Raw genomic sequence first — 24,081 nt, 5'->3', positions numbered from 1 at the left:
GTTTCTGCTCAAGTATCTAGTAGAAACAAGGCCGTAACCTAGAACTCTGGGGGTCCATAGCAAAATTTAGAAATGAGGCTCCACTCCACCACCATCAGTGAGGTCAAGTGTTGAAAAAACGTTTTCTGGTCTTCACAACTATAACTTACTGCAATTCACCTGCAGCCGAGGAAGCCATTTCCACTGAAAGCACCTGCCATGCACGCTACCCTGGTAATTATGCCCATGAGTGGAAACCTACGAAAGTTACTCGCATATCCATTCCAATCACGGATGCCATTGTCCCCACAATCCCGGTCTATGAGGAATATTAGCCTAGGATATTGGCGATACCTGTACTACACATAAACAGAGATTTCCCATTACCGCAACTTTTGTCATGTCCATTAGACATCTACAGTAAGAAGCAGCACATCAGGGTTTCCAGCTCTTTGAACCCGCCAATCTGGTCTTTCAGAAATATATGATTTACGTATGGAAGAACCCAAAATTAAAGTTGAACCATATTAGAAAAACATGGCTGCTTTCTTCCAGAAACAGTGCCACACCTGTCTATGGGTGGTGTCTGGTATTGTTGCTTAGCTCCATTGCAGTGAATGAGGCTGAGCTGCGATACCACATAACCTGTGGATGGGTTTTGAATTTTGGGAAAAAGGAAGCCATTATTTTCTAATCCTGTACAACCCCTTTACTTGTAAATCATGTCGTGCACAATACATCATGTACTAACTTTTATGGCCCTAATAAGCAAAAACAGCTGTAGGGATCAATGTGAACAGAGGACATGGTTCACATATAATGGACTCTACGTCCGCCCTGATGAAGCCATCAATACCTATTTGGAATCCACTTTTACTATTTTTGAGGCAAAATGTAATATAGTATGCGGCTATAATAGCAAGATTACAGGATTTTAAATATTCCTAGCGACCTGATCACATCAGAGTGTGTGCAGCTTATAAATGATGTTAAGCAGCGAGCTTCATTACGGTTTACAGAATACAAACCTTTGTGTTTCTTTCCTCTTTTCTGAACTTCCGATTCAATCAAATCTGGTGGCTCAGAATAACTAATGGGCTGCAATCGGCATTTTCTGACTGTTGCTGGCAAAATGTCGTCTGAATCTGTAGAATACCACAGTGTAGGTCAATATTTTAATTGGCAAATCCTTTAACAAGTGCAGGCTATGACAATATTCAGTTATCGAGATATATATATATATATATATATATATATATATACACACACACACACACACACACAAAAATAATTGTAAAAAGGTATAGATACACAACAATACATAGAATAAATATGTAAATTATTATTACTACTTTTTGGTTTTCATTTCCAGGTTGCTGTACAAATAATAATACAGAAAGGTTAACTACATAAAAAGGAATAAATAAAAAAAACAAAAAACCACAATCAACATAAGCGTTCTGAGTGACAGACTGGAAGGAGAATGGGATCTGCCCTTGGAGGCTTACAATCTGCAAGAGAAAAGGGAAAGATGGGGTTTTCTGGTCCCTATCGAAAGTGTGGATGGTGGGAGAGTCTCTGATGTGTTGGGGGGTAGGGAGTTCCAAAGTATGGGAAATCATTATCCCAAAATCTTGAAGATGATGTTGGGAAGAGCGGACAAGAGGAGTGAAGAAAAGGAGGTTTTGCTAGGACCTAAGCTTACGTGTGGCGAGGTATTGGGAGATTAGGGCAGATATCTATGGAGGGGACAGATCATGGACTGCCTTGTATGTCATTTTCAAATGTATTTGCTGGGCAATGGGTGAAGGGATTGGCAGTAGAGGAATGAGGGTAGAAGTGGATTTACCCGGCAGCAGAATGGACAGTAGATTGGAGGGGTGCAAAATTATTAGAGGGGAGGCCACAGAGGAAGATGTTGCAGTAGTCTAGGCGGGATAAGATTAGGACATGCACAAACACTTTGGTTGACTTGAAGTTGAAGAAAGCGGATTCGAGATAGGTTTTTGAGCTGGATGTAGCAGTAGATATGTAGTCAGATACACAGGGCAGAATCAAAGGTTATCCCAATGCCGCTGACTTGTAAGACTTTGTGGAAAGTGTGGAGCCACAAACTGTAATTGATAGTTCTGGTAGGGCAGTAAATGGGATAGGGGAAAGATGGGGAATTTAATTTTTCATCTATGTTGAGAATTAGTAAGTGGAAGGAGGAGATAGCAGGGAGACACTCTGGATAGCAGAGATAACATCAGGGTTAGAGACGATGGAAACAAATGACAAACCATAAATACATCATTAAAGAGAACCTTCCACCTGCCCATACATGTGCAGCTGAGTGCAGCATGTAGCGTGCAGGGCTGTACAAACCCTGGGGCACTTTACATTTTTCCCTACACACCTCCGTTATTTAGATATCTGTGCCGTTATATTTGGCGCCCGATATTTAAATAACCCCCTGAACGTGTAATGGTAAGGGGGCGTGTTACTCACGAAAGATCACAGTCTTGTTCTGGTCTGCCGAGAGCTGAAGAGTGAGAACGTGCATTCGCACACGCTCCGAGCTGCGCACGCACGCACGCACGCTCTCCTCTCTCCAGCTCTTGCTATAGCACTCTCCGTAGCGGATTGGACAGTGTCACACCAATAGTAACACGCCCCCTTGCCATTACACGCCACATTGACCGTTCAGGGGCTTATTTAAATATCGGGCGCCAAATATAACGGCACTGATCTCTAAATAATGGAGGAGGGTAGGGAAAAATGTAAAGTGCCCCAGGGTTTGTGCAGCCCTGCCCATCACATGCTGCACATGTATGGGCAGGTGAAAGGTTCTATTTAAGAAACCTGAAGATCCCTACAGAGGAAATTCTGGAGAAATAATATTCATATAGTTACTAAGAGCTGAAATCAACTTGACAAGTCTCTGTTGCACATTGGATGCCTTTAGGACTACACCATCTAACTTGGATCAAGACAGTTTGAGCTCACCTGTCAATGATTCGTGGCTTTTTTTGGATAGGTCTACTTAGAACAAGGATTTATCAACCTTATTACGTTGTTGGAATCAAGGCAAAATGTTTCAATTACTGGTCTACTCCCTTTCCAACCTCAAAAGTCTTTTGGCCACAATGACCATATAATTGACTCTTTTTTAACTCTGATGAAGTCACTAGAACTTTTGGAATCCACTTTATTAAATTTTGATTACCCTCAAGAAAGTTATATTATGTTGGTGTAATACTTGTAAGAGTAGATTTTAACAATTCTTAGCAGCTTTATCACATCAAAATAAAATGTTTGCAGCTTATGAATCAGCAGCGACAACATTACAGTTTACAGAACACAAACCTTTGCGTTTCTTTACTCCGTTACAAACTTCCAATTCAAGATCTGGTGGCTCAGAATAACGAATAAGCTGCAATCTGCATTTTCTGACTGGTTTTAGAAGATTGTCGTCCGAATCTGTAGAATATCATAGAGTAGGTAAATATTTCAATTGGTAAACTAAAAATAACATTACTACTACAGACTATTGTCCACATTTACTAAACAGGTGACCCCAGTATTTCTTAGGACATGCAACAAATGTGCAGTAACTTTTGCAGTTAAATTTGTGACTTTTCTTCGTTCGATTTGAAAAGATCCAGGAAAAGTATGAGATAGTTGAAATATTTTTTTTTTTTTTTTAAGTCTATAAAGTGATTTTCTGTCTGTATCTGCCGCATTTATGAAGTAATATGCACTTTTTAATATATGTGGCACAAATCAGTTCAACTGCATCCTCCACTTAGAATTACTAAAATGCCAGTCTTAGTAAACATGGGACCATGACTCTATATTGAGTCAGCCTATCCTGTTCTATGTATTTATAACGGAGGCCACATCATTGTGCTGGATTACTTAACAGATCCCTGCGGTGTCTGACCCTGTTGACTTTCTATGGTTCGCTCTCTCCACACAAACAAATCATGTAGGAATAAGGACCGGGACAGCGGGCATTATATATAGATACACAACCGTTCAGCCATAACATTAAAACCATCTGCCTAATATTGTAGTTCTTCATGCCATTAGATCAGGCCTGACCCATCGAGGCATGGACTCCACAAGATCCCTGTAGGTTCCTGTGGTATCTGGCACTAATACGTTCGCAGCAGATCTTTTAAGTCCTGTAAGTTGCGAGGTTGGACCTCCATGGATCAGACTTGTTTTTCCAGCACATCCCACAGATGCTCGATCAGATTGAGATCTGGGAAATTTTTAGGCCAAGTCAAATCCTTAACTCATTGTCATGTTCCTCAAACCATTTCTGAACATTTTTTTGCAGTGTGGCTGGGTAAATTATTCTGCTGAAAGAGGCCACTGCCATTAGGAAATACTGTTACCATGAAGGGGTGCGCTTGGTCTGCAGCAATGTTTAGGAAGGTGGTACTTGTCAAAGTAACATCCACATGAATGCCAGTACCCAAGTTTTTTCAGCAGAACATTGTCCAGAGCATCACACTGCCTCCGACGGCTATGACCACAGTGCATCCTAGTGCCATCTTTTTCAGGTAGGCTTCGCACATGCACCCGGCCGTCCACATGATGTGAAAGAAAACGTGATTCATCAGACAAGGCACCTTCTTCTATTTCTCCATGGTCCAGTACTGATGCCCCCATGAGGCTCTTTCGGCGTTGGACAGGAGTCTGCATGGGCACCCTGACCGGTCCGTGGCTACACTGCCTAAACACAGCAAGCTGCAATGAACGGTGTGTTCTGACATCTCTCCATCATAGCCAGCTGTAACTTTTTCAGCAATTTGTGCTCAGGTAGCTCTTCTGTGCGACAGACCAGACGGGCGAGCCTTCACTCTCTACGTGCATCAACTGGCCTGTCGACCACGACACCAGTTCACCGGTTGTTCTTCCTTGGACCACTTTTGCTTGGTAGTAACCACTGTATTCTGGAAACACCCCACAAGACCTGGCGTTTAGGAGATCCTCTGACCCAATCGTCTCTATATCATAGCTTGGTCCTTGTCCAAATCCAACACAGCAGATTAACTATTCGGTATCTGTCACGCTTGTTTGCGTCATGAAAAGGAATCAACAGTTGGCAGAAAATGGTCTAAATCTACCTTTTGGCCGTCCAAAATCTCTAGTGTATGGCCTGCTTAAGACTGTTTAGGCTCATGAGAAAACTATGGCCTATTTTAAACTTGGAAATAAGCCTGCTTGGAGTTCTATGTATTGCAGTGGTTTGTTTGAACTGGATTAAGATTATATTACTGTTTAATAGGAAGCTTGTCCACTTGTTTTCCATGAGTTAAAGGCTATGAACACCTTTGAAATCGTGTTTTGGTGCAACTTTCGAAATACCTTTTATTAAAAATTATTTTAACTTTGAGATACAGTTACTTTGTAATCCTGTATACAGAGTAGCTGTATCTAGCGCTAAAACCTAAATCCGTCAGGTCCGCGGGACTGATGGGTTCGGTGCCAGCGGGCCCTGTCGGAAACACGCAGGATTGAGCCGTTACGGATAACATCTAAGGTAATAACTTTGACGTGATCGATTACAGGTGGTTCCTGCGTCTCAGAAAGACGCAGGACCCGCTTTCTCTGAACCAGTCAGGGGCGCAGACCTGACGGATTCATGTTTTGTTATGCAATTTTTGCTTCTAAATGGCCGCACAGACGGACCAGTATCCGAGCTGTGTCTGCTCCTTAGTCCCCATGCACACAACCGTAAAATCGCCGGTAATTACAGGCCATAATTATGGGCCCATTCATTTCTATGGCCGATGGACATCTTCCCGTATGTCTATGGGAGGGTGTCCGTGCCGTAGAAACTGACCGAAAATTTTTATTTTTATGACCGTGCTTCTATACTTTATAATGGGAGCACGGTTCGTAAAAACAGCCGGCTGTCCACGGCCTGACATGTCCGTAATTACGCACACAGTCATGTGCATGAAGCCTAACTGTGCGCTCTGCTCTGTGTCCTAGGCTCGTGCCTCCAGAACAGGAGCCAACATCTTTTTTTCTATATAATCGGATGAACACTTCAGCTCTGCTCTCCCCTCTGGTTCCTCTGTTCCCCTCCTCTGGCCTGATCATACAAAGAATCCAATTCAAAGCCTCACTATAACCTACTAAACCCTTTCCAATTCTGCCACATTTCTTCCTTAATTCACAGATACCATCCCACACGCAACCTCTGCTATACCAGTGACAACCTCCTCTCTACCACCCTAATCACCTCCTCACACTCTTGCGTACAAGATTTCTCTTGTGCCATCCATGGGATTCAAGTCTTTAAAGGCTATGTATGTTTTTTTTTATTTTTTTTACTATAAGGGTCAGTTCACACGTTGTGTAAATTCTGCAGATTTTTCGCAAACACGCGTAGATTCTTCCGGAGGCGATCCATATCATGCACTATTTGCACATTACTATAGAGGCTGTGGGACCCGACCTATGTGGGGATCTTTTTTCTATGGGTAATGTTACCACCAATGTACTTATTTTTAACGATTTTGTCTTTCAATAAAATATTGTCGAATTTTCGCTAATAATGGTTCATGTGTGATTTCTTATATAGCTGCTCATATTCGTATATCACACAGGTCACTTGACTTGCTATATGCATGTATTAGCCCAACTATCTTAGTAGGGGTTATGTTATTTTATTATAACAAATCGCAATTGTTGCGTTTTTTTGCATTGGATTCGCAGCAACTCCACCGCAAAAACCGCAACTCTGAAATCATATATATATATATATATATTTTATAACCCAGGAGTCTGGGTTTCTTCCTCCAGGCCAGCCTCCTGAGAGGACTTTTCATCCCATGAGACCGCTGCAGCCAATCACAGGCTGTAGCGGCGGTCACATGGGATGAAACGTCATCCCAAGAGGTCGGTCTGTATGACGTCAGAGGGCCGGCCTCCTGTGATGACGCTTTATCCCATGTCGCCGCCGCTGCAGCCAATCGCAGGCTGCAGCGGTCTCCTGGAATGACACATCATCCCAGGAGGCCGGACGCAGGATCCAGCTGTTATCAATCACATCTTAGTGCTCGATCCTGTATGTCAGAGACACGAAGGACCCGCTATCACCGAAGCCGTTGATAGCGGGTTGATAGCCGTTGATAGCGTCCCACTGACCTGACGGATTCGGGTTTCAGCGCACAATACAGCTTCTATGTATCCAGAATACATAAAAGCTATATCTGAAAAAAGTTAAGAAATAATTTGATAAAAACAAATTATACAAAAGTTTCACAAAACACTGATACGCTGTTTCAGTAAAAAACAAAAAAAACACATCTTAAAAAAGGTGTACATATCCTTTAAGGCTATAGTGGACTTTACCATCAAACTTGTACCAACTTTGGGCACATAAGCAAAAAGGTTTTATGGGTCCCTTGACAATAAGTAAATCAAAAGCGTCCCTCTGCTCAAACCCCCAGAAATCAGGTGTTGCGTGTTTGGAAACCTAGTAGTAAGTGTTTCCTGCAGCGCCACCACAGGGAAAATTAAGCATTACACAGTGTCCATTCATATCAATGGGTTGCCTGTGTAACGCAGGACAGGACTGGTCCTCCAGAGCAAGTGACGCTCTTTGTAACCACTCTCAACTCTGGCCATGAGATGAGGTTCCCGAAAAAGAGGACCCCCCTCTATAAACCCATAATTCCCTAATAGGGTACTCTAAACTGGACAAACCCTATAAGTTTGATGTAAATTGTAAATATTGATACCCGTGAATGGTTCACTGGAACGCTGTTCAGGTATTTCTCTAATTTCATCTTTTACGATCGCTGTAAACAAAGTATCAGAGATATTAATAGAGAACATTATAATCAAATTAATTGTCAATTTGCCTCTTACAGGAATATCTATCTCTCTCTCTATATATATATATATATATATATATATATATATAGAGATAGACTTTAGACGTGATAGCAAAGACATAGTGGGACATTATATATAAATGAATATCTTTTCATTTGTATATTATATTTATGTATAAATACACGTCATTCACAAATAAGCACTATTATTTCTTTCAGCTACATGAATTTGGAGCTAAAAAGTCAGGAACATCTATTATGAGAAGATCCAGTTCAATGGCAAAAAAAAATAGGTTTCGAAAAGTTAAAAGTGAAATGAAGAGGGAGGAGACCAGCAACAAGACAGATGGAGACAATCACAGACACCATGAATGTCACAGAGAACCCTGATGCCCCAGCAGAAGACAGGGAATCATGGAGAAACACTAGTCAAACCGAGCCAAAGTCAACTAGACCATTTTTGCCATAGAAGGTCTTTATGGCTACAGAGGACTTGACTTTGAGAAATAACAGAGATCTGGCTGCTTTGTAGATACTGATGTGAATGTGAATACCTGAAGAAGGTTCACTGGAGTTCTGCACAGGTATTTCATTAACTTCATCTTTCACAATCACTGTAAAACAGAGTATGAAAAAAGTCAAGCAATAATATCTATAATAAGAAGATCCAATACATTAGAAAACAAGGTTTTTGTACTCACAGTAAATATTGCGTCTATATTTCATTGAAAATATTGGGGAACATAGTACCGTGAATATATGCTTCTGCCACTAGAAGGCGACACTAGGTAGGCAAGAGTCTTGGCTTCGCCCAGGCAGACCATACCCTTCCCACAGACACTGGCTTTTTCAGTTTGTACTAGAGCAGTAGGTAAAAAAAAAGAATACAAACATGTCCATGGTCCCACGAGATAATCAAACAGAACTAGAGGTCCTGGGCCTAGAATAAACAACAAAAGTAAGGGTGCGGGATCTGTGCCCCCCAATGGATTCAACAACAAAAAAAAAATGGATTTTACGGGCAGTACAAAAATCTTGCTTTCTCGTTAATCATTGGGGGACGCAGCACCAAGGAACGTCCTAGCAGTCCAAGAGGGTGCCAAAAAACAAAAGTACAGCCATGCGTGGCCCTTCAGGAACAGAAAATAAAAAAAGAATCAGTGCACCGAAACGGCACCATCACAGCCAGATCGATATGGCCTTCTCTTACCAAATCGAGGCAATGTAAAGCCGGTTCCCTCAGATGAACTTGGGGGGGACGGGACGGGGGACGGACTGAAATGGGGAAGAACAACATCTTCATTGATCTGAAAAGGTAGAAATTACCTTCAGTAGAAAAGACGGAACAGATCGTAACACAATCTTATCCTTCTGGAAAAAAGGTGGCCATGCAGCAAGTTACAAAACCCACATGATGAAGGTGACAGCCACCAGAAAAGCTACTTGCCAGAAAAGGAGACGCAGCAAAAGGTCTCTCAAAGTTTTACAAGGAGTTACCTGAAGAGCTTCGAGAACGAGAACAAAATTAACCCCTTCCCGTTGCAGCTATTTTTCAGAGTTTAATTTTCGTTTCTTCCTCACCACCTTCCTAAAGCCATACCTTTTTTATTATTCCATCGATAAAACTGATTGAGGGCTTGATTTTTGTGTGGCAAGTTGTCCTTTTTCATAGCACCATTTATTGTACCATATAATGTACTGAGAAGTCAAATGTTCGTTTGTAATAATGTGATTGCTTTATCCCTACTCCATTAGCCTCCTTCCATTCTGTAATCCCCTCCCTTTCCTTTGTTTTTCCTGTATTAAAAAACGTAAAAGAATTAAAAAAAAAAAATAAAAAAAAATTACGTACTGAGAAACAAGAAAAAATAATTCTTCGTGGTGTGGAGTGGGCAAAAAACAGCGATTCCTCCATAGTTTTTTGGGGTTTCGTTTTTATAGCGATCACCGTGCAATACAAAACGACATATTAACTTTATTTTGTGAGTCAATTCGATTACGGCGATACCAAATTTATATTGTTTTTTTTAAATGTTTTACTAGTTTTAAAGTCAACAAGTAGCGTAAATACTGAGTATTTGCTGCTACAGATTTCATTGCGGAAAATCTGCAGCGTAATACAGTAGCAGCAAAGTAGAGGAGATTTCAAAAAAATCTAGACGCAGCATTAAAAAAAAAAAAAAAAAAAAAAGCTGAAAGAAAAACAACGTTTAGAAATGCGTTTTTTTAATCTGGTTTTCTGTTGTGGGTTTTCCCCATTGAATTCAATGGGGAGGTAAAACCCGCAACAAAAAGTTGGTGCGATTTTGGAGGTGGAAAATTTGATGCGTTTTTTTCGGCTGTAATTCACTGCGGCATCCATGGTGGATACACGGTGTACTTTTATGCCCTTTGTGAACATGCCCTTACAGCAACAAAAAATTGTTAAAAATAAAAAATTTGAGAGCTAAAAACTTTTTTTTTATTTTTCAGTCGATTAAATGATGTGAGGTGTCATTTTTTTGTGAGTTTGGTCATTATGCCATTTTTTTGTGGGGGATGAGGTGACCAACAAAAAAAGTAATTCTGGCATTTAAGATTTTTTTACATTTATTTTAGTGCGTTCACCGTGCAGGTTAAATGTTATATTGTAATAGCTTGAACTTTTTACAGATGCAGCGATATCAATTGTGTTTTGTCTTTATGTTTTGTTTTTTTACAATGCTGTAGAAGGGGGGCTGACCTGATGAAGACGCCGGTGCGGTGTTGATACGCATAGTCCTTATAAATAAATGGGTTTTTAAACAAATTCTCCACTACTGTATCCTGATGTTAGCAGAGCTTTATTGTGGTTCCAATTTTTTCTATTCCCTTCTTTTACTTTAAGCGATCCCCTTTCCAGTGGATTAGCTTTTGAACCTAGCTGCAGCTGCATCACATATCCATTGCCTGTACCAGTGTTGTGCCTGCTATAGCACAACTGTAATAGGAGAGTTCATACCACCTATTCTGCTCTCTCTATACACCGTGTGACCTGCATCATGTGGCGCCGTGTTTTTTGTTCTCTAGATAATTGCAGAAAGGAGAGGACTCTAGATGTGGAACATCTCAATGGATGGAAATTATTGCTACAGTGGCACAACACCTTGGATTAATGAGGTTTTCAGAGAGCCACCAAGCCATCAGAACCGCAGCTTCAACAGCCACGCTGTTAAATGCATCGGAGATAAAGTGGGGTGAAAATAGCGGACTTTGGGAAAAGAGGTCAGGAAAAAAAACAGAAGACATCATGGCGCATACGCGAGGAGGTATATAAGATCTGTGTACCAGGACCGGCAAGGCCAGTCCAGTGCCACTAGAATTGCGAGCCACCCTTCCTCTAAAGTCTCTTGAGCACTCTGGGCAAGAGTGAAAGTGGAGTGAAGAGATACAGGAGAGAGAACTCTCTCCATGGAGTGACCAGCGCGTAGACTGCGATCGCCTTGGTTTTACGTGCCCTGGCCACATAGCTTGGAACCTTGTGTTTGAAACAGGACGGAAAGAGATCCACATGTGGGTAACCCCACCTCTGGCACAGTTGTTGACATACCCTTGGGGTAAGAGACTATTCTCCTGGATCTAGTCTTTCTCGTCTGAGAAAATCTGCAGCCCAATTGTCCACTCCTTGTATGTAAACCACTGACATCCCTGGAATATGTTGCTCCGCCCCAGTAGGATCGCAGTGGCTTCCAACAGAGCTGCCTATCTCCTGTTGCCGCCCTGGTGGTTCAGAGTTGTCGGTCTAGATCCTAACCGGCCGACCCTGAAGAACAACAGTCTACTGGGAGATGGCTAGGAAGATTGCTCTTAATTCCAACAAGTTGATCTGCAAGAATCTTTTTTCCTGGCCGCCAAATTCCCTGAACTATATGAGGATTGAAAACTGCACCCCACTCGGATAGACTGGCATCCATTTAGATGACCAGCCACTGAACGGGAAGAAAAGACTGACCCATCGAGATGGTCAGAGAGGTCTGCCACCATTACAAATCCTGCTAGACATGAGTGGGCAGGAGAATATATGGTCACTGTATATCATACCACAAGGGATATATTTGTTACCATCTAACCTTGGTTTATGAATTCATTTGCCACATCGGCTGTAATGACGAGGTAAGGAGACAGACAGGTGAGCCCTAATCTACCCGCCACTCAGTCCCTGCCTACTTGCACGACCCGTCCTAGGCGACGGCGTACAACTGGGCGATGGTCCCTACGCTCAATACGTGCATGAGAGACAAACAGACAAGGGTACACAGAAGCTACGGGAAATGGGGCAGTTGCCCACGGAAACACAGTGAGCAACAAGAGTAGTGAACGAGCCGAGTAAAACCAGGAGTGTACGAGGTACCAAACGCAGAGCAGGAGAGTAGTCAGTAAAGCCAGGGTCAATTTGAAGCGAGGTCAATAGTACTAGCAGGAACAGCAGAGCCAGGAAACCAGACAGAATCACAGGCAAGGAAGAGCAGGAAATGAAGGTATAAATAGACAGTGGGCGGGAGCTAGCTCCGTCTGGCCAGGCTGTGATAGGTTCTCCCACTCCTCAGCCTACCAGCCTGAGTGGTAGCAGATGGAGTCACTCTATCAGACCTAGGCGCAGACTGATTAATCACGGGCGTCGACACAGAAGCTGTGTCTGGCAGATCCTTTACATCGGCATAATTAGATTAGGACACTAATGTATCGATATATCTTTGTTTCTAGTGCTTGCGCACTTTACATTGACACCTTTAATGTAGTAAGGTAGATCAACAGTTAGTTATGCCTGTCTGAGTAATTGAATATTTTTCTATTGTTTATATTTGAGAAATTGTTGTTCAGTTATTTCAAAAAAAGTGAGGATCTAATAACCTCACATCTCTATGCTTGCTAGATCACTGTATTTACTTACTCCCCACACCAAGGTAGAGTGTGCAGGAGGCTGCGATACAAAAGATACAGCACATACGCCATCAGACGGCACTCTCGATAAGTCTACCTACTACCAGCCCTACGCGTTTCTTTACTAAAGTATCTCTGCAGTAAATCATCAGGGGCTTGCAGAGTCTGCGTATAATAACTTCTAGCATTCTAGAAGTGTATAATGTACGGAGCACGGAATTGTGTGTAGCATGGATATTTATGCCAGTCGCTGTCAGCGGCAAAAAGCTGCATCTTTTAAAAGGTGGCGTCCCCACCCACTTCTGGAACCACCGTCTGCTACGGCCAATCAGGAGAGACCGCATACAAAATATGTCCTGCCCAGTTGGAAAGGGGGCTTATCCAGATTGGCGAATCACAGACCGGCTGTGAACAGGCCTACCCTCGACGACTTGAGGGATGTAAACACAGGAACTCAATATACACTGTAAAACCGTGCATGATACCCATGTAATTCACCTGCCAGTAAGACACCATTGCTCTATCCTCACCTCCACGTAGGAGAGGATTGGATGGTGTCGGGCCATACATATGGTAGTCTGTAATGCGATAAACACCTATGACCGGAGCTTATCGTAATATACTATTATGGGGGGGGGGGGGCGGGGAGAAGGTTTTGATTTAGTTGGTGTGAGCAGGCTATTGCTAATGATAGATAACCAATGCCTTGGTGGTTTCAAAGTTTTTCATATATGAATTCAATCCTATGTTAAAAATATCTCTCTTTTAACCACACAAAGTAATTAATGCTTAAGAAATGAGGCAAGGGGTGATAACTGAAGCTATATGTACAGAATAACTAGAAAAGTAGGAAAAAAATGCAGCCTAAATACGGGCATCGGCGCCAGGCTGAAGAGGATCAGGAACGGAGTCAAGTGAGTAGGATCTAGGAGACTTTTATTAAGAAGGTCCTCTTAATAAAAGATCTCCTAGATCCTACTCAATGACTCCGTTCCTGATCCTCTTCAGCCTGGCGCCGATGCCCGTATTATGACTGCATTTTTTTCCTACTTTGAGTTATACTTTGTCCCAGGTACGAAGGCATTAACAACTAGGGACTGCAGTGGGTGGCAGCCGGCGACCTACACTTTACCACATCATATTTAGTCTCGGAGGAGCGCCGCCATCCCCTCACCTTTTTGCGGTCCAAATTCATATGCACAGAATGACAGATTTATCAAGGGCTTATATAAAACTAAAAATGACATTGATACCATTGGGATGTAGTGTTTTTAGTTGATAGATCCACCTACATTCCTTTTGAAGGAGTCGTCTATCTAGATTGCCTGCACGGTTAGATGATCTGATCACCTCAATAGCCTGGAATGTAATTTCCTCTTTGTTGTTGTGTATCTCTCCCATATGCCTCGCTAGACAAGTGTCCTCTTCTCTCTTAAGCTTTCCAAAATGACCCAAGATTCTTCTCAGAAATGCCAGAATCGTTTTGAACACATCATTTAGTGGGCAGGTACATGTGGCCATGTATAAAACCCCTAAAGATTGGCAGTTTACAAATTCTCTGTTCTTAAATATTTGCCCTGTCATTGCACTTTGAAAGGTTTTAGTTTTGGTTATATGCTTTACAGGAGCCTCACGTGAATGTTCCGGTTTGTATATCAGGGAGCCAACCCAACAGTGGTGAGCACTCGTTGAGATGACTATGAACCAAATGGTCCTGCAAGTTCCTACCCCGCTTAAAAGGGATTAGTGGATATGTGGTAACTGCTTTGTTCAGGTCTGTATCTGCAGTGAGAATCCCCCAAAACTTATGAAAGATGTTTCTAACCTCCCTATGTCGATTGTCATAGGTTCCCACTATTCTAATCGAAGCTGGTGTCTCTGTATCCATATTTTTTTTTTTGGCACCAATAAGCTTGTTCTATTCTTAGAGCGAGCATTGTGGTGTGCATCCCTCAATACTCTCTCAGGATAGTCTCTTCTCCCAAACCTTTGGCGTAATGGTTTAGACTTCTCCATAAAATCCCCTAAGTCCGAGCAATTTCTCCTCTGAGATATTTTCCCTTTGGGATTCCTCTCTTTAACCTGCCAGGATGAGGATTATCCCATGCTAGAAGGTTATTCGTTGCCGTCGGTTTACAAAATAGGGTTGTTGTTAAGTTCCCCCTTTTCGTCTTAGTGATGGTTATGTCCAGAAAGTTAATTGAGGTCTCATGGATCTCTGAAGTAAAGAACAAGCCCAGTCTGTTAATATTTAGGGTGCTGACAAATTTATTGAAGCGCTCAACGGACTCATCCCTAGTTATCAGTGTGTCATCTATATACCTCGCCCATAAAATTATGCCAATGTGGCAAATTAATTGATAAACCACGGTTAGATGGTAACAAATATATCCCTTGTGGTATGATATGCAGTGAGCATTAGACACACGTCCGAGGGAAAATTAGAAGGAAATCATTACATATTTACAGTGAATTAATTTACAGGAGAATCTATTGCCCAGCGTGTCCTGAGACTTGTCCCAGCGTGAAAGGATTGCCCTCTGGAGGGACCTGAAGTGGAACCGCCACAAAAGTCGACACCATTCTGCCCAACACTCGCATGCAAAAACAGATAGATAAAAAAGGAGTGTCCTGGTGAAGAAGAGCCACCTCGGTTCAAATAGAGGCTACCTTGTCCACCGGAACACAGACCTTTGCTGTTCTGGTGTGGAGTATTACTCCAAACTCTGGGTTGGGACCAACGAGGATTTTTCCTCGTTGATAATCCATCCAAACCTTCTCAGTGTCTAGAGATATCTTGAGACTGAACATTGTTTTCTGTGGAAGGTAGTTTTACCAAGAGGTTGTCCAGGTAAAAGAGGACATCGGTTCCCCTGGCGCAGAGGAGAGCCATGAGTGTCGCAAGGACCTTGATAAAGACATGAGGAGATGTGGTGAGCCCAAAAGGGAAGGAAGTAAACTGGAAATGTAAGGAACCCACTGTGAAACAAAGGAAATGTTGGTGGGTCCTTGCGATGGGGATATGGAGGTATGCATCGCGAATGTTGATGGAATAGAGGAATTCAACCTACTCCAGCGACCGACCTTAAAGGGGTTGTCCAGGCACGGACAACTGATGACCCAGCCACAGGATAGGTCATCAGTATATGATCGGTGTGGGGTCCGGGTATCGGACCCCCACCGATCAGTTGCTACGGATGCCTCCGGGCGCTGAATGTTATGCAGTATTCGGAGCTGGAAGCAGATGGCTCCCTCCACTGCATAGCGGCCGTGCCGCAGAACACAAACTCTGCTCCGATTCACTGCTATTCCATGACCAGAGCCATCTGCTTCTGGCATGGACATCCGGTGCCTGGAGGCAGCTGATCGGTGCAGGGTCTGGGTGTCCAACCCCCACCGATCATATACTGATGCCTGGACAACCTCTTTAAGGATTCCATGCCAAACATGAACAAAGTGGTTCAACATGCTCAAGTCCAGGATTGGACGAAGAGACCCGTCATTCTTGGGAACAGTAAAAAGTTTGATGTAAAAACCTTGAAACCGTTCCACCAGAGGAACTGGGATAAAAGCTTTCCACAGAAGAATGGAACGAACAGCCTGGGAAACAGCAAAAGCTTGATCCTCAGCGCGAAGCAAAGTAGAGAGATGGAATCTTCCAGGAGGAAGCCTTAAAACCCTTCTTGTATCCTGTAGAAACCGCCTCTCAAACTCAAGCGTCGTTCACATGAGCGAGCCATGTCTCCTGAAAGAAAAGAAGTCATCCCCTCATTTGGATATCCGCCGAAGGTATCTTGTTAAAGGGGGGCCATTGGGACCTGGGCTGCATTGAAATGAGCTGCCTCAAAAAGAAACCTTGAAGGATGGATAAGCTGAGAAGCGAGTTAATTTAACTCCTGCTGAAGCACTCCCGATCACGCTCCTGATTCAGTGGCTACCCCCACACTGAACAGGCCCTGCTCACCCCAGCGGATGCAACAGCCGGACGCAGGGGGAAACTGCAGCCACAAAAACTTAGCTTGAAAAGTCAACCTCTTGTCTGGAGGGTCACAGAGAAGCCGCCTCAGCCAGGGAAATAGTAGTGGTCTTTGATAGCTTAACAAGAGGCAGATGCACAGACGATGACACAGACCACAATAAGACCAAATCCTCCCGAAAAGAAAACAAAGAGTCTGCACATTTAGAAACAACAAGACGTCTGTCCGGATGTTTCCACGGCTTGGTTATTAATTTTTCAAATTCGCTATGGTTTGGGAAACATACCTGGTCACGGAGCTGGTGCAGTAATGGTGCTTACGCAAGAGAAGGGGAAATGGGATCTGCATAACATCTGACAACGGTGATTCCTGTTCTGACTCGGAATCAGAAGACACATGTGAGTAAAAAGACTGATCCACATTGGAGGCAACCTGATTATTGAAGACTGCAACAGGATCCCCCTGCAAAGAGCTTGACGAGGAACGAGACCTGACCAAGGCAACCCTACGCCTCTTGTTGGATCTACTGCGAGAAGCAGACTGGATAATAGGATAATATTCAAAGTAAAGTAAGGAGGACCTCTGAGTTAATCTGGGAAGGCAAACGCTCCAAAAACTAAACTATGGACCGTGATAGTCTAGAACTGCCCCCTAGGGCCTGAGTAAAAGACAATGCCACATCCTCAGGGGGGAGCCATCTGTGGGGCCCTGGATAGCAAGCAATGCGGGCACCATGGGGTAGGCTGGCTGTGAATAAACTGTATATCACAACCGCGACAGGTATAAAAAGTAGCCTTTCCCACCTGTATAGGAGTAGGAAAAAGAAAATTACCCCTGGGGAAGCAAAAGAGACAAACAAACAAACAATACAGACAAAAGTCTGGCCTACCAGACCCTTAAGGCTGGGTTCACACGACCTATTTTCAGGCGTAAACGAGGCGTATTATGCCTTGATTTACGCCTGAAAATACGGCTCCAATACGTCGGCAAACATCTGCCCATTAATTTGAATGGGTTTGCCGACGTACTGTGCCGACGACCTGTCATTTACGCGTCGTCGTTTGACAGCTGTCAAAAGACGACACGTAAAATTACAGCCTCGTCAAAAGAAGTGCAGGACACTTCTTTGGACGTTTTTGGAGCTGTTTTCTCATAGACTCCAATGAAAACAGCTCCAAAAACGGACGTAAAAAACGGCGCGAAAACGGCGCGAAAAACGCATCGAAAAATGCGAGTTGCTCAAAAAACGTCTGAAAATCAGAGGCTGTTTTCCCTTGAAAACAGCTCTGTATTTTCAGACGTTTTTGGTCACTACGTGTGAACATACCCTAAAGCTGCAAAAGCCAGGCCGCAGAAATAGACAGAGACTGTAAACAGGCTGAAAACCTGCCTGCAGCGAAGGAAAGAAAATAAATGAAACAAAAAAATAAATAAAATATAGCAGCAGACCTGTGTATTAGGTCACATTTGCCTCCTACAACACTAGCCTACAATTAAATTAGTCAGTGTCTGTGGGAAGGGTATGGTCTGCCTGATCGGAGCCAAGACTCATCTCTACCTAGTGTCGCCTTCTAGTGGCGGGAGCCTTAACCCATGGTACGGTTTCCCCCAATGATCAACGAGAAGAGACAATTACACTTGGATGGGTTGAAGGAAAACTAGGAAGAAATTTTAATAGAAACAAAATGTAGGTCAAAACACATGTGGTTCAATATATTGTAATGTAAAAAGTAAGACACAGGAGGGCTAGACCTGCCCATAATAGCCAAAAACATGGTTTGTGGAGAGAGGGATTTAATAAAGTAATGAGTAGTGAAATAAGTCCATTTACCTTTTCTAACATATGTATACAGATAATATCGAAATACTAAGTCTTTAGGCCCTTTTACACGGGCCAAAGATCGGGCAAACGAGCGGTTATATAAAATCACGTTCCCAATCATTGCCCGGTGTAGACAGGGCAACGATCTGCCGATGAACGAGCAAACGGTCAATCATCGGCTGATCTGCTCTTTTATGCGGCCAATAAAACGGTCGCTGGTTGGCAGAACATCTCGCTGTGTAAACAGGAAGATGTGCTACTGACATGATAGAAATGTATGGAGACGAACAATTGTAGTAACGATTGCTCTTGCCCATACATAACCGATCATTGCTCCTCGTGAAAGGAGAAAATGAGAGCCGATCGGAGAGCTGTCTTGTCGGTCGGCAATTGTTTTCAAGACCCAAATGGAGAGAACACGGAGGTCACATGATATTTCTGTGACTAATATATCAATGGCTCTGTAGGGATGAAAACATTTTTGGACTGTTTTTGAATTCTTGACCTTGCGGGGTTAGATCAGCCTAAACTTTTCACAACTAGTGAAATAACATGGTTTCATATACTTAGCTCTCTTTGCTATGGAAGAAGTGAAATACTTTAGAATGTAAGCTCATGTGAACATATATTTGAAATTTGTAAATTATAATAATGTTTAAAACAATACCTGCAATAGATTTAGTGGGCTCCTGTTCCAGTGTTTTAGCGGTTTCCTCTGCACAGGATACTAAAAACAAAAATTACCAAAATGTTAATGTCAAAGATAACTTAAAAAAATTAAAATATCTTACTCAAAAAAATATTTTGACGGTGGGCGGTGCAGGTCCAGATTCTACAGCGACGTCTTTCGGCGTCGCTGTTGGAAGAGCTTGTCAGCGTTCCAACGAGTGCTCATTCTCTAAGCAGGAGCGGTTACTAATAGCTCTTGTTCTTAGAGAAGCGTGCTGACTACAGCTGGGATCAGAGGAGACTCAGATCCCAGCAGTTTAACGATTTGATTGCCGCAGTCTATGACATGATCAAAAGAGGACTCCCCTCTTTGATCACGTCACTGGAAACCCGGTGACGCAATTGGAGACTGGGGGAACGCGCTGCAGTTAGCCCTGGGGACCGAGAAAGGTACCCTGCGCTGTCTGTTCGGTATGCCTGCAGTTAGGGCATACCATGTGTTGCTGTAACAGCAGCCTGTGTCAAAGTGACACAGAATAATGTATCAGCATACAGGAGTATGCTAATACATTATAAGTAAAAGTTGATAAAAAGTACCAAAAAAAACTAAATAATAAAAAGGTCTAAAAAAAAAAAAAAAAACCCTGCTTTTTTCTATATTCATGCTGCAAAAGTAAAAATAACAACTTACACAGTACATGTTTTATACCCTTAAAGGGGTTGTCCAGGAAAAAAATTTTTTCTAAAAAATGTTCCCCAGCCTTGATTTGCCTTCCCTAATACCCCCTATTAACTCCTTAACGCCGAAGGACGGATATATCCGTCCTCAGCAGCTGCTAGTTCGCGCAGGAGGACGGATATATCCGTCCTGTGATCGCGCGGGTACTGACAGCGTACCCATGCGATCAGCAGCAGGAGCACGGCTGTTATACACAGCCTGTCTCCTGCTGCAACTGCCGGAATCGAAGTGCGCGCCGATTCCGGCAGTTTAACCCATTAAATGCCGCTGTCAATAGTGACAGCGGCATCTAATGTGTTTGACAGAGGGAGGGAGCTCCCTCTGTCACCCGATCGGCGCCCCCGCAAACAAATCGCGGGTCGCCGTCGGGTTTCCATGACAGCCGGGGGTCTAACAAAGACCCCCAGGTCTGTCTTCAGCATCAGCCTGTTAGGCGATGCCGGAGGCATGACCTATTAGATTGCCTGTCAGTTTTACACTGACAGGCAATAATGCTTCGGTATACTAAGTATACCAAAGCATTATATATGCGATCAGCAGATCGCATAGTGAAGTGTCCTGATGGGACTTTAAAAAAAAATGACAATCAGTTAAATAAAGTTTGTGAAAAAAAAATAATAATAATTACAGTCAAAGTCAAATAAAACTACTTTTTTGGCCCAAAAAGTGGTTTTATTTAGTAAAACCGTCAAAACAAAATCACACATACACATATATGGTATCCTCGCGATCGTAACAACTTGACCAATAAAATCAACACATTAATTAAACCGCCGGATGAACGGCGTCCAAAGAAAACGCAAACAACAACGGCAAAATTCTCTTTTCTCCCATTCCCCCCATAAAAATAAAATAAAAGTTCATCTATAAGTCCTATGTACCCCAAAATAGTACTAATGAAAACGACACATTGTCCCGCAAAAATCAAGCCCACGTACGGCCACATCGACGGAAAAATAAAAACGTTACGGCTGTTGGAATGCGGCGATGCAAAAACAAGTAATTTTTTTCTAAAAGGCTTTTTATTGTGCAAACGTAGGAAAACATAAAACCTTTACATATTTGGTATCCCCGTAATAGTGCCGACCCATAGAATAAAGTTAACATGTTATTTACGCTGCATAGTAAACGGCGTAAATTTATAACGTGAAAATTAATGCTGGAATAGCTGCTTATTTTCAATTCTCTCCTAAAATAAAGTTAATAAAAGTTAATCAATATGTTATAAGCATCTAAAAATGGTACAATTACAAAATACAACTCGTCCCGCAAAAAACAAGCCCTTATACGGCGATGTCGACGGAATAAAAAAAAGGTACGACTCTTGGAATGCGACCGTGAAAAAACAAAAAATAATCCTTTGTCATTAACGTGCAAAATGGCCCGGTCATTAACCCCTTCCCCCTGCTGGCATTCTGGGCCCTAATGTCCAAGCCATTTTTTAGATTTTTCCATTGTCACATTCGAAGAGCCGTAACGTTATTATTTTTGCGTCGGCATAGCTGTATAAGGTCTTGTTTTTTGCGGGACGACTTGCAGTTTTTATTGGTACCATTTGAGAGTAGATGCGACTTTTTGATCACTTTCTATCACATTTTTTTTAAGTCAGGATTAACAGAAAACAGCAATTTTTCCATTGTTTTTTATTTTATTTTTTACGGCGTTCACCGTGCGGGTTAAATAACGTAACAGCTTTATAGTCGGGGTCGTTACGGATGCGGCGATACCAAATATGTGTAACTTTTTTGCTTTATTGTAGTTTTTTTTAATAGTAAAGCATTTTGTAAGGGGAAAAGCTGGGTTTTTCATTTTTTTTTTCACTTTTTTTTTTTATTAACTTTATTAAACTTTTTTTACTTTTTTACTAGTCCCACTAGGGGACTTCACTATCCTCCGATCGCTATTATAATACACTGCAATAATTTTGTATTGCAGTGTATTACTGCCTGTCCGTTTAAAACGGACAGGCATCTGCTAGGTCATGCCTGCGGCATGATCTAGCAGGCATTCGCTGCAGGCAGACCTGGGGGTCTTTATTAGACCCCCGGCTGCCATAGAAGACACAGACACTCGGCGATTTTATCGCCGGGTGTCAGTGAGATGAGAGGGAGCTACCTCCCTCTCTCCAAAACCATTCAGATGCGGTGCTCGCTATTGTGCACCGCATCTGAGGGGTTAAACAGGTAAGATCGATACTAATATCGATCTCACCCGGCAGAGCAGGGACGCCCCCAGCCCTCAGCTACCTCTGACAGCTGAGAGCAGGGAGATTTCACGGCTCCCTGCTCTGTTTACTTTATTCTACAGCAGCGACGTAGTTTGGCGGCGCTCTAGAATAAAGCCCACTAATGACCGCCGTAAAAAGGCGTATCGGCGGTCATTAAGGGGTTAAACTTCTAACCAGTTTCTGTTTGATTTCCATGGTCACTGCTGCTTTTTCTGTTTGTTTACATCCCTTGCTGTTTGTTTACATGCCTTGCTGTTTGTTTACATCCCTTGCTGTTTGTTTACATCCCTTGCTGTTTGTTTACATCCCTTACTGGCTGTTTCCTGTCTTGTAACCCACTATACCCATGATCCCCGGCTGCATCTGAGGAGACAGTTGCATCCTCCCCAGTGGCGGACACAGACTGCAAAAGGCCCCTGTGCAGATAATGTGCCAGGGCCCCCCCGCCCCCCCCCCAATACCGACAAAGTTACCTAAACATATATATGCATATAAAAATAAACCTTACTAATAAAAATTATGAAGGAAGATTTATATTGTACATTTTATTACCAGTTTAGAACACAAGTAACACATTTTTTTCCGGGTTAAATTCTTATCTAAACTAAGTCCCTAAATGTGGGCAAAGAAAATGAAAAACCTATACTCACCTCCTCCGGCGCCTCCGTTCCCCCTCCGCAGCCCCTATCCCTTTCTGTGTTTACAAAGCTGCTGTGGTGACGCGCGGTCGATGGCACATGACCGCTGCAGCCAATCAATGCCCTCAACAGCGATTTGCTGTGGAACTACTGTCCTCAGCAGCACACCAATGAGGAGTTATTGGCAGCAGCGGTCACGTGCCATCGGCAGCGCGTCACCAGTGCAGCCTTGTACACTTGTAACACAGACCGAGACAGGAGGATGGGGGCTGCGGCGGGTGAACGGAGGCGAGGGAGGAGGTGAGTATAGTTTTTTTATTTTCTTTGCCCACATTTAGAGACTTAGGTTAAATTGAATCATTGAATATAACACAAAGCACTCATGCAACTGAGATGCAATAATTTAGATGATCTTATCATGCTTAGCTTACTGCACTGTTACCTATCAAGCAGGACTGAATCTCAAGATATCTACAGAGGGGGCTGTATGGCGTTATCTACAGGGGGGACTGTATGGCGCTATCAACAGAGGGGGCTGTATGGCGTTATCTACAGGGGGGACTGTATGGCGCTATCTACAGAGGGGTCTGTATGGCGCTATCTACAGGGGGGTCTGTATGGCGCTATCTACAGGGGGGACTGTATGGCGCTATCTACAGGGGGGACTGTATGGCGCTATCTACAGGGGGGACTGTATGGCGCTATCTACAGGGGGGACTGTATGGCGCTATCTACAGGGGGGACTGTATGGCGCTATCTACAGGGGGGACTGTATGGCGCTATCTACAGAGGGGGCTGTATGGCGTTATCTACAGGGGGGCTGTATGGTGTTATCTACAGGGGGGACTTTATGGCGTTATCTACAGTGGGGTCTGTATGGCGTTATCTACAGGGGTTCTGTATGGCGTTCCCTACAGGGGGGGTCTGTAGGGAAAGTCATACAGCCCCCCCCTGTAGGGAACGCCATACAGACCCCCCTTTAGGGAACGCCATACAGACCCCCCTGTAGGGAACGCTATACAGCCCCCCCTGTAGGGAACGCTATACAGCCCCCCCTGTAGGGAACGCCTTACAGCCCCCCCCTGTAGGGAACGCTATACAGCCCCCCCCCTGTAGGGAACGCCATACACCCCCAATCACTCAAAAAAATGCGACCTACAGTGTGAAAAGACAAAAGACATGTATCCCCTATCCACAGGATAGGGGATACATGTGTGATCGCTGGCATTGATAGGGAGAGCGGGGGACCGAAAGTCCCCCGAAGTTCTCCATCACTCACCTCTGACT

General features: G+C 43.3%; 1 protein-coding gene across 6 annotated transcripts in view; it reads right to left on the bottom strand.

Moving 5' to 3' along the window:
• LOC142749535 (uncharacterized) overlaps nucleotides 1–24,081 on the bottom strand; it is a 129,217-nt gene that overhangs the window by 63,642 nt on the left and 41,494 nt on the right. For 4 of the 6 annotated variants that reach the window (XM_075857673.1, XM_075857683.1, XM_075857694.1 and 1 more), the window contains exons 9-13: nucleotides 19,189–19,248; nucleotides 8,378–8,437; nucleotides 7,728–7,787; nucleotides 3,328–3,441; nucleotides 1,008–1,124 (exon numbers count right to left, since the gene is read on the bottom strand). In XM_075857673.1, the coding sequence (XP_075713788.1) occupies nucleotides 1,008–1,124; nucleotides 3,328–3,441; nucleotides 7,728–7,787; nucleotides 8,378–8,437; nucleotides 19,189–19,248 (411 nt within the window). The remainder of the gene's footprint in view (nucleotides 1–1,007; nucleotides 1,125–3,327; nucleotides 3,442–7,727; nucleotides 7,788–8,377; nucleotides 8,438–19,188; nucleotides 19,249–24,081) is intronic. The other 2 variants (XM_075857704.1, XM_075857714.1) reach the window with 2 other exon arrangements.

This window comes from Rhinoderma darwinii, chromosome 1 (genome assembly GCF_050947455.1).
Source record: "Rhinoderma darwinii isolate aRhiDar2 chromosome 1, aRhiDar2.hap1, whole genome shotgun sequence".
NCBI classification, from domain to species: Eukaryota; Metazoa; Chordata; class Amphibia; order Anura; family Rhinodermatidae; genus Rhinoderma; species Rhinoderma darwinii.
Note: the sequence above shows the minus strand (reverse complement) of the source record. Positions and strands in the feature narration are given on the sequence as shown.